Below are 11,287 nucleotides of genomic sequence, written 5' to 3'. Positions count from 1 at the left end.
TCGGGCCCGTGCCAACTGTTTGGTTGTCTCAGCCTTAGAGGATTGTCCCCGTCCATGTGCGTGGATGTGTGCGCTCCTCTCACTGGCTTGTTACCTCATAAGCACAGTTGTATGCTTAGCAAGTGGGTCTGCCAACAGGAGTATATTGCAGCATTCTTATGATTTGAAGACCCAAGTATGCTGAGCATGTGCATGAAATCTTAGCAATATGATAATCCTTCACAAAGATCACAAACAACAATATGGTAAAAGAAAAGGCCATACTAGAACCATAAACCCACAACACAATCATTACTATCGTTACTTTTGACTAATTAAACAAAGATGGCACTTTTGTTTATTAGTGATATCATCAAATTTTTAAAGTAAAACATTACAATGGCAGAAGTTGATGATGGTAATTCTTTGTGCGAAAATTTTGACACAAAAAATCTTTGATGCAAGAAAACTTGGGGTTTAACTTTAGTTAAAAAGAATAGAAGAACATAAACATTCTAACCCCATGCCTCTCATACGACAGCTCCTAAACGATGGTTTGGTAGACTGCAAAAAAATAAAAATAAAATAATGCTTCAATTTTAAACTACGTATTAGACTTTCATTTTCTTTAATAAATTGTACATGAATTAGGGTTAACATTGGAGGAGATGGAGAAATAAACTATGAGTTGAAAAATACAAATTTGTGGAGATAGAGAGAGAAATCTTTTGTTTTTTTTCTTCGCATCCTTATTTGTAATTTCATATGAGTTGACATAATAAACAATAACTTCAAAAAATATGGAGGTCCAAGTGTTAATTTTGAAGTTATGAATAGAAAAGCATTATTTTCTTTATTGATTCAAAAGTGCTTCTAACCCTTCCCAAAGCAATCTGAAAAAGCCCTATAATGGTGGGCGATAAATAATAGAAAGAAAGGTGAAAGGCTAGTTTACTTCCCTTTTGAGGTTCTTTTGTGCTCTTGGATGATGACCTAGGGTCTTGCAAAATAACAAGTTTCAACCATTGTACACAATAACCCTTTGGCTTAAATAAAGGGTCTCTTGGACTCCGACCAATGAATTTAAATAAACACAAATATTCAAAAAATTCTTCAAATACAGTCACCGATTAGTCCTTTTAAGATCCAATTGTTAAACAGAGATAAGGGTGGCCCGTGACCAATCATTTTACAGATATTGTCCAAATTTAATTACCCGTTAGGTGTTGAGTTTTAATCACAAAAGATTTCGATACAATTGGGTGTGAGCCACTCACTTATAATTTATATTTTCTTTTATCGCTTTTTCTAATGTGATATATTTCCTCTCCAATACACTCCTTCATGTGCAACTCTAGGTTTGCACGTGGACTCAATTAACAAATCTAATTCTCACATTGGAAATTGGAGCACAGGTCCCACATTGGAGACTTGGTGAATCAATTAACAAATCTAATTCTCACATAGAAAATTGGGACGCAAGTCCTATATAAGAAAGTTGGTCAATTAAATAACCATCCAATCGAAATATCTTTGATGACCAATTTAAGGAACCTAAATCAGGTCCATGACAATAGGAGACATGATTGGAAAGAGACCAGCTCTGATACCATATTAAATAACAACAAGCGTACCCCTTGGCCTACCATTATGGCGATATTGTCCCAAACTAACCACCTAGTAGGTGTTAGATTTTAATCACAGAAGGTCTCGGTATAATTGGGTGTGAGTCAGTCACTTATAAGTTATATTTTCTTTTGTCACTTTTCTAATGTGAGATATTTTCTTTCTAATGCCAACTCCAAGTAAAGACATGTGTCGGCCCTCCTACCCTGCTACCTTTTTTTTCCTCCTCTTTTTGAGGGAAAAAAAGTGAGGACCAATTAACGTACAATATTTTTAAAAACAAAAACCTAGCGCTCTGTTAGGATGTTGTGCCGCCACCATCGTGGCGGTCACATATGAAACCTTCCTCCATGAGAATGGAGGCTCTAGGATACTTGTGAGGCAAGGAGGTGCTAGGCAGATCTTGCGTTGTCCAGCTTGTTTTCTCACAACATGGTCAATTTTGTGAAGGTCGGGGCTAGAAGATCTTTGGGTGAGGGATTGACCATTCAAATCTAGTGACAAAAAGTGGTGTCTGGTGGACGTGGCGGTGTTGTGTGGGAGTAGGTAGAGTGAAATTCTGATTTGATCTAGAGGTCCACTTTGTCGACGGTCTCGGTTCATGGCAGTCGGAAAGTTGGAGTAGGGAGGCAGACGTGGTGGTGTCTCGTTGGGGTCACAAGCAAGTCTCGGTGGGGCAACTGTTGATGGTGGCGCAGAGGGCCCGCAACCTTTTGTGGCTGGTGACACTGTGCGATGGCACGGTGAAGAAGGTCTGATAGCTAGGATCCTGATCTGGATTTGGTCCTAGGTTTGGATCTGACATCTAGGTTGGATTTTAGTTTAGGCCGAGTCTATGGATCTTGGCTGGGCATTGTGGCTATTTTTATTTTATTTTTAATTTCTTGGTTCATAGGTTACTTTGGTGGAAGATTGACCTCCATTTGGGTACTTTTTATGTGGAAGAGGCTAGGACGGTCACATCACTAGTTACATTATTAGAAGATTGCCCTTTTATGGTCAGTGACACTATCGATAATATAGGCGGAAAATTGTACTCTTTTCAGCGTTAAATTGTAGGAGGAATATGCTTGGTCGGTCATATCACTAGTTACCTTCATAGAAGATTGCCCTATTATAGTCGGTCATACTATTAATAACTTTTTAAATAGCCCTGTTTACATCCGATGCATCAATAGATGCATCATTGCATCCAGTATTGTCTTGACTAGGCTTTATTTTCGATGTCTTTTGATATGTTATTTTATTTTCGTATTTGTCATTTTTAGTATAATTTCTACATCTTGCCATTGTAAATTTGTATTCCTTCTTATTATTATGGCTTAATGGCCAAACCCACTAACATTTTCTTCTATTGCCAATTTACACACTAACTTGTCAATTTTACCCAATAACGCACTAACTTTTCCAAAGTCTACCGATTTCCACATTTTCGTTAACTTTCGTCAAGTTCCACCGCTAAGTACCATCATGTGCGAAACATGTGAGGGTATTTTGGTCATGTTTTTTTTATTTTTTATTTTTTATCTAATCTAATTCTTGTTAATGTTTTACATGGAAGAAGAAAATATCTTCTCACTGTTTGTAGATATAGTGGTCTGTATTGTTATTTGGCTCTGATGTCGAATATATATTCTGCTTGAGGGTTTTATTGGTTTGGTATTGTTGTTTCATCTATGGCTTTGTCCATGTTAGAATATGTTGAGTTAAAGTTGTGGTCATGATACATATTTTTGGTTTTATTGTTCTCTCTGCCCTTGAGAAGAAAATATCTTCTTACTGTTTGTAGATATAGTAGTCTGTATTGTTATTTGGCTCTGATGTCGAATATATATTCTGCTTGAGGGTTTTATTGGTTTGGTATTGTTGTTTCATCTATGGCTTTGTCCATGTTAGAATATGTTGAGTTAAAGTTGTGGTCATAATACATATTTTTGGTTTTATTGTTCTCTCTGCCCTTGACTTTGTTTAGGGTATCAATAGTATTGTACGTACTAGTAACAATTGAATCATTTATGTATAAATTATTTTTTCCATAACAAAATAAAGATTCATGTATAGTGGAATTTATATTTTATTTTTATCAAAAATGATAGTGGGATTTTGATCCCGAAAAGAAAAACAGAAAAGAAAAAAATTTAAAAAAAAGAAAAAAGACTAAAATACCCTCACATATTTCGCACACGATGACACTTAATAGTGAAATTTAATGGAAGTTAACGGAAATGTGAAAATTGGCAAACTTTGAAAAAGTTAGTGTGTAAATTGATAATATAAGGAAATGTTATGGGGTATTTCTACCATTAAGCCTATTATTATTGATAAAATTGATATTTTCTCTGTAAAATGAGTTTAAAAACGATATACTTTTGAGCTCACAGTTACGCAATTCCTAACGTTATACTTTTGTCCAACCTAACTAATTATGTTTTACAATTTAACTTTCTTTTTAGGTGCCTTGTCTTCGACTGTTTCTTATTAAAACCCAAAGGACAGAAAGCTTTCTCCTCTGCATTTGGTAGGGGATAGGTAAATAGTCTCTGATATTTTGGCAAAGGATAATGGCTTTAATTGAAGAGGGTCGTGACAGACTCACGAGGGAAACCATCCCCTGTCCACTATCAACATCATCATCCCTACCCCATAATTTTTCGACCTCCACCTTTTGATACCTACCACCCGATTTCATACCAACATATGGGCTTTGGATTGACACAAATCACGTAATAAAGCGCTTTCTTGGTTTCCCTGCAATACCACTTTATTTTTTTTGTCTCCTCCAAACTTGTTAACAAACAAACGTATGTGTGTAAGGATATAGATTCAAACAAACATATGTGTAAGGATATAGATTCAAAATTTCTAAACCTTCAGCACACAAGAAGAAGAAGTTGCTCAAATTCTAGACCCCTCATTTTCACTTGCTCTGTGGAAAAGGGGATATGAGTTTTGCTGCTGTGTTAATACCCATGTGGGTCTTAACCACCGCTCTGATTGTAACCATAATTGAGGGCAGGCCAGACCCAACAGCTTCCACCACTTCTGGCCACATTATGCTACTTGAGGAACAACCCATTACTCACTCTTCTGCAAAAATGGAAGCTCAATCTCCAGGTATTTCAGCAATCCAGAGTTTCCTTCTGTTTTTAGCTTTCAAGTTGGTTTCTATACTCTACTTCAATTCAGGGTCTTTTTGGGTTAATGGGTACTCATTACTTCCACATTCTGCCACTGAAACTCGAGTTTTATAAATGGGGTCTCAGTGTCAATTTGTTCGTGTCAGAAGTTTATTAAGTTTTTTCCTTTTCCTTGCTCTGTGGGATGCCTTGCTAGATTACTGATAAAATATAGGGGAAAAAAAAGAGTTGACAAAATTTGAAAATCTCCAGTCTGTGTTCTTATGAAAGTTAAAGCAATAACAAAACTTTAAATTAATTACTTTTACTTTCAGAGACTGCTTTTCATATGCTTTATAATATATTTTTGTCTTGTCCTCTCTTGTTATTGTATAGAGAATGTGGGGATGGAAAGGAATGGATATTGTGGATCTGTACAATGTTAATTTTCTGAAACCCCAAAAAACAATTGTGGCTTGTTAAGCGCAGCAGTGTTGATTACAGTTCCGTCCGGCCTTTTTTCTCTTTTCTTTTCTAGATTACTAATTTTCAGGAAGGAAATATAATTTCAGGGTTGAAAGTATCCTATCTGGATTTTCATTTCTAGAATACTAACTTCTATGTTAAACCTTACCCTGATTCTTGTATGATTTCCCCATTATGGACTTCACATATGCATTTGTTCATATACTCATTAGTATCTGGTTGACTCATCTCCTGATTATTGACGAGAATTTCGGGTATTTTCTGTTAAACCAGGAGTCCCTGAGGTTAGAGTAGTTCACCATCAAGATTTGAACAAGAGCATTCTGATAGCACTCATTGTTGCTTCCACACTCCTTGTTGGAATTCTTCTGTTCCTGTCATGTTGTTGGATCTATAGACAGAAAATGTCGAAACACTCTATTGGGAAAAGGCAAAAGACAAACGGTATCCTCTTCTCATTCAATTTTCATTTAAATTTAAGTTCCTACTTAATTTGTAAGTCAATAATGCTCATCATTTCTTTTCTCTTTCTTTCTTTGTATGCATGTGAAGAGGTTCCAATAGGGACGCCATTGAGTGCACTTATGGTTGAATTTAATTCCTTGATGTTGGGGAATAGAAAGGGTTCGGTTGTTGTATTCAATTATCAATTGCTGGAAGCTGCAACAAACAAGTTCAGTGAAAGTAATATTTTGGGTGAGGGTAGTTCTGGACCTGTTTACAGGGCTAGTTTTGATGGAAAATTCATTGCAGCTGTTAAGAAAGTAAACGGCATAAGACAGGATGCTGAAAGAGAATTTGAGGTAATTCCATCCAAAACTGGTTCTGGATTCAGTTTCCTGAATCTGATTCTCTTGTTGAGGTCCTGTGTTTTATGGAACCTTGTTTTGCTTTTCAGAATGAGGTGAACTGGTTGGGAAAAATTCGGCATCAAAACATCATCAAACTTTTGGGTTACTGTGTTCATGGAAAAACAAGGTTTCTTGTGTATGAAATGATGCAGAATGGCTCCTTACAAACTCAATTGTATGGTATGAACTTTCTATTGGTATCAAGTAACATAGATGGAGAAAGACATTTGCAAATGGTTTCATCGACATAACAATTTATTTTGTCCATCTAATTGCAGGACCCAGTCATGGATCAGCTTTGACATGGCATCTGCGGTTGAAAATAGCTGTTGATGTTGCCAGGTAATTCCATTTAACTAATTGTCATCCCCCCCTCCCTTTCATTATGTATGCGTGGTTGCGTGTATATACATGCACTTGTTATTGTTTCACGTATGCTCTTTTAGGGGATTGGAATATCTTCATGAGCACTGCAATCCGCCTGCGGTGCATAGAGACCTGAAGTCATCTAACATTCTTCTCGATTCCAATTTTAATGCTAAGGTTAGATCCTTACACAAATCTTTGTTTACCATCATAAACTTTTTCTCATCCAATGTGTTTTTGCTTATTTTAGCTTTCAGATTTTGGTCTTACTGTCACTTTGGGATTGAAGAGTAAGGAGAACATAAAGCTGTCAGGAAATTTGGGCTGTGTAGCACCAGAATATAATTTGGATGGTATGTGAGATTCAGTATGACTCTGTTAAATATACTTGATTACTGGTTCGCTTAGTTACTGTTCACTCCAATTATTATAGGATTTGAAACTCCTTGCATTTGCCTGAGATGGTGAGCATAGGATGGGGAAGGGTTAAATCCTAACTGCAAATTTTGAAAAGCAAATTTAAAGAACTTTAGTTGCCCTATGTACCAAAATGTTAGATTCTCTTTTGAGAATTCTTGCATTTTTAGTTTTGCCATGCATTGGTTATATATGTAAACAAAGTTATGCATATCTGTACATGACGAAATCTGAATTTGTTGGTGATGCACATTATGAGCATCATTCTATTGCAAAATCATCTGAACATCCAAAAAAGTCTCGAATATACTTGTGTCTGTATAGATTAGCTTGGTTTGTAATGATTTGTTAAAAAAAAAAGAATACAATTAATACCTGAAACTGCTAATGATGAAACTCTTGTTCCTGTGATCTATGTTTAGTTGAATAGGTCAGCATCCATTTTTTTTTCCAGCCAAATTCTTCCAAAATACCAAATCATATCTTTCCTCCTGTTATGTAAATTACTTAAAGTGCAGTTTGCCATGGGTGAGTAGTCAATGTACTCATCTGCTGACAAATTTTGAAAACTTATCATTTATGGACAAACACCATCACTTCAAACTATCAGACCCACTTCGCCTTTTTTTTGTGGGTCCCGATAACTGTTGAATTTATGTCTTGGCTATTGAGAATTTGCAATTATTTTCTGTTCTGGCTCAGCATTTAGTTTTTATATTGCGCTTCTTCCAACTTTAAGGCAAAAAACTGTTAAACAAAATTTTTTCCCAATTATCTGTAGAAAGGAAGGCAAGTAGCTACAAATTAATACCAAATATGGCTTATGAGGCATCTTGTCATGTGAGCAAAATACTTCTGTTCCCGAAAATGGTGTTCTAATCCATTGTTAATTAATACATAACTATATCTCCAAAGTATGTCATTTTCCTTGTGCTTGCATCTTGATGTAACCAATATGGTTGGTACAGTGATTGTGATGGCTCATATAATCTTCTTTTCAGGTAAGTTAACGGACAAAAGTGATGTCTATGCTTTCGGAGTAGTTCTCTTGGAGCTCTTGATGGGAAGAAAGTTGGTGGAACATAAAGCAGCAGATGAATCCCAATCTATTATCACATGGGTAAGGTACTTTGAGTCTATATGCTGGCCCTACAAAAGTAGTTGGAGTTTATTGATTCAATTGATTTCTTGACATGCAGGCCATGCCCCAGCTCACTGACAGATCAAGGCTTCCAAACATTGTGGATCGCGTGATAAAAGATACCATGGATTTAAAACACTTATACCAGGTCCAGTTAAAACACTATATGTTGATACTCTTAGACGTGTTTGTTCTTGTATGAGTTGCTAAGTTGAATTTATTGCAATATGAACAGGTTGCTGCCGTGGCAGTATTATGTGTGCAACCTGAACCAAGTTATCGACCTTTGATAACGGATGTACTGCACTCGCTAATCCCTCTTGTACCTATGGATCTTGGAGGGTCACTGAGAATTGCAGACTGCATACCCTCTGTTTGAGCCAAACCTTCCCACTGATAACCTGTGCTGTATGACTCGTACATAATCAAGGCCACAGATGGTCACATTTCTTATTGGTGGACAACGGTCTGAACTCTGAAGTGGTAGTTAGCACTTCTTGTGTTCTGCCCATCCTTTTGCTGTATCTTTTTCCTTAGAGGATTCAGATCAAGGAAAGTTTTGATTGAAAGAAATTTATGCTCAGTGTTCCATCTATTTGTAAATTGAACCAAATTGAATGTAGGAGTTTCATAGAAATGAGAGAAATATTTTGTTTTTGGGCTACCCCAGACATGTTTTTCTTCAATTCAATAATTCATTTTGAGTCCGATGTTTTACCGTGGTAAAATGGGCTTTTAATTCTTTGCTCGGAGTCTAAGCAAGAGTATAGAAGGGAATTAACAGTGGATGATTTGCTCTCCCTCGGTGTTGTAAGTGGGTCTCGCATCCGCGGTCGGCAGCCTAAAATGGTGAGTTTATACTATACTGAGGTTTATGACTACTGGATCCCCTATTCTCTAATCAAATCGGTACCACACCGTGTACTTCCAGTCCTTGTCAAACTGTATCCTCTTGTTGCTTTGTGGAGTTTCTATATGCTTCTCCTATAAGGTTGATTTCATCAATTGAATACCAGGATCAGCAGTCTGGAAATGCTTCTCTAAAGAAATTGTGGGAACCGTGACAAATGAGTCTGCAAATCAAGTCTTTTTACTATTATTAGTAGCTTGTATTTTGGCATATTTAGCTCACAGCATGAGACGAACTTTTTTGGTTTTACCAACTGTTCTCATTTGGCAAGCACATTCTTTATCTAGGTTTCTTTGTCTCGATCGATTAATTTCCACCCTTTTTTTTCTCCAATCACTTGAGCATTTCCAAACTTCTTGTTAATGTTGATTTCCATGATGGAGTCAGCAGTATTTTCACATAAAATACACTTTGACATAACCAAACATTTGGATCTTAGCCATGTAGAAATTCAACCAGAAAATAAAAAAACATAAAGTGCATTTCAGGAAGGATGGTAACATCCGCCAAACTAAGACGGGGATGAACAAAACATGTTACCTATATGCAACAAAGACGTCACGATGAATTAAAACGAGACAATTACTTGACACCTATATGCAACAAAGATGTCACGATGCTATCAATGCTTTGTGTAAATTATTACAACAAATTATTTAGCGTGTTCACAATCGATATTCTCGATTAACACTAGGGAACACCTTCTACATAAACTTCCTTCTAGTCAAAGTACCAAGATTACTCGCTCTTTTTTATTCTGTTTGTTCACAAATATTAGAGGGAAACAATGACCCTTTCAAACTGGCTTTGCACTAAGAGCACCAAGAACATGCTCGTAAAAATTGTTCACCCCGGCGGCCACGTGGAACTTCACGATTGTACTGTTCTTGCTGCAGAGCTCATGCATCGGAACCCAAGATGTTGTGTTGCCTATCCACAGATCTTCCAGCAGCCGTGGGCGATCGTTGCACCGGACACCATGCTACAGCTAGGCCAGAAGTACTATGTCGTGCCCATAAGCACCATCCGAAAGCTTCAACGCCACTCCTTAAAGTACTTGCCTTCTTCGACTCAAGAATTTCAAAACAAGATCACATCACCAGACAAAGAAGAGGAAGTTGATCATCAAGACATGGTCAAAACTTGTTGGTTTTTCACGAATAAAAATTCTCCCAAGTTACCATATGCTTGTTTGGGACATTCCAGCAGTGACGAAAACAATGTGAATAAAAATGAGGAGGGCTGTTTCCAGAGCAATTATTGCTTTGATTGCTTGCTAATGGGGACCAAGATTAAAGAAGATGGTGATGATTCAAAAGGGGAATCAAAATTATCACCGAGCACCAGTGCTCCTACTAGTTCTTCAGAAACAAAGGGACTTGCAAGGAAAAGGGTCGGCAGAGATTTAACAAGAATTGGGGTAAAAGGAACACCTAAGAGACTTGCATCTCTTGATAATTGGCAACCAAGTCTGGAGATCATTACTGAAGAAGTACAAATTAGCACTAGCTAGAGACATAATACTTTTCTCTTTTACTGTTCTTTAATTAGATTCCAGTTCATAAGATTTATTGTGATCCATTCGCCTTCCGTCTAATTACTGGTTGTAATTATGGTTCTACAAAAGTACTGAGATCTTTGAAGCTGCGCGCATTATTTTCCTTCTGTTATTTCCCTTCACTCGTTTATAAATCTAAAATATTCATCTTCTTATAACGATTAAGCATCCGAATATCCAGTTAATGTTTATCATGTGGTATGGTCTGCCTATATTTTTGGAATCAGATGCATTGGTAGTTGTGAACCTCGACAGGAGAGGTTTTGGGTTTAGGGTCTACACTCAGTTCACACACTCCCTCTATTTTTCTATTACTTTAATTTAATTTAATTTAATTTTTTTTATAAATTACCCTAGCCACCTCTCTTGCAATTAAGTTTTTTTTTTCCTTTTTCTTTGGCAATTCAATAGTCCCCAAATCCTGAATCCTTATTTTTTCGAAGGCACAGAAGACTTCAAAACTCTTTCTGATTCGCCCTTTTTTTCCATCAAAAATTTCTCTAGCATAGTCATTGTATCTCTCTAGTGTGATGCTTTGGAGTTCAATCAAAGCAGAACAAGAAACTTTAGACGCATCTTTGGAGAAAATTTTACACTTAATTTGCAATGGAGACATGTAAGAACAATATGAGTTTAGTGATCATTCGAGTCCCTTTGAATCCATCATTCATACTAAAATTCTAATTGAAATTATTTGGCGTATTTGAATCCATTGAGCAACTACAGAATTTTACAACAGCCTAATAATGATAACCTTATGATTATAGACATGATTTGTTCTACTATATTATGCTAGAATACGAAAGATTTAGCCATAGGAAAATTATACAAATATGA

At 36.5% G+C, this 11,287-nt stretch overlaps 1 protein-coding gene across 1 annotated transcript; it reads left to right on the top strand.

Moving 5' to 3' along the window:
• The first annotated feature begins 4,337 nt into the window (after window positions 1-4,337).
• Window positions 4,338-8,653, top strand: LOC112185489 (probable receptor-like protein kinase At1g80640). The gene is made up of 10 exons (XM_024323741.2): window positions 4,338-4,719; window positions 5,481-5,651; window positions 5,760-6,010; window positions 6,106-6,238; window positions 6,337-6,400; window positions 6,505-6,601; window positions 6,675-6,777; window positions 7,843-7,961; window positions 8,041-8,130; window positions 8,218-8,653. The coding sequence occupies exons 1-10, from the start codon at window positions 4,548-4,550 to the stop codon at window positions 8,359-8,361; spliced, it is 1,344 nt and encodes a 447-aa protein (XP_024179509.1). The 5' UTR covers window positions 4,338-4,547; the 3' UTR covers window positions 8,362-8,653.
• The last annotated feature ends 2,634 nt before the right edge of the window (window positions 8,654-11,287 follow it).

The sequence above is a fragment of the Rosa chinensis genome, chromosome 2 (assembly GCF_002994745.2).
Source record: "Rosa chinensis cultivar Old Blush chromosome 2, RchiOBHm-V2, whole genome shotgun sequence".
In the NCBI taxonomy this organism is placed as follows: domain Eukaryota; kingdom Viridiplantae; phylum Streptophyta; class Magnoliopsida; order Rosales; family Rosaceae; genus Rosa; species Rosa chinensis.
Note: the sequence above shows the minus strand (reverse complement) of the source record. Positions and strands in the feature narration are given on the sequence as shown.

Coding starts and splice junctions, on each gene's coding strand:
- LOC112185489 (XM_024323741.2), top strand. CDS start 4,548: ATGAGTTTTGCTGCTGTGTTAATACCCATGTGGGTCTTAACCACCGCT. Junction 5,652..5,759: donor GAAAAGGCAAAAGACAAACG/GTATCCTCTTCT, acceptor ATGCATGTGAAG/AGGTTCCAATAGGGACGCCA. Junction 7,962..8,040: donor CCCAATCTATTATCACATGG/GTAAGGTACTTT, acceptor CTTGACATGCAG/GCCATGCCCCAGCTCACTGA.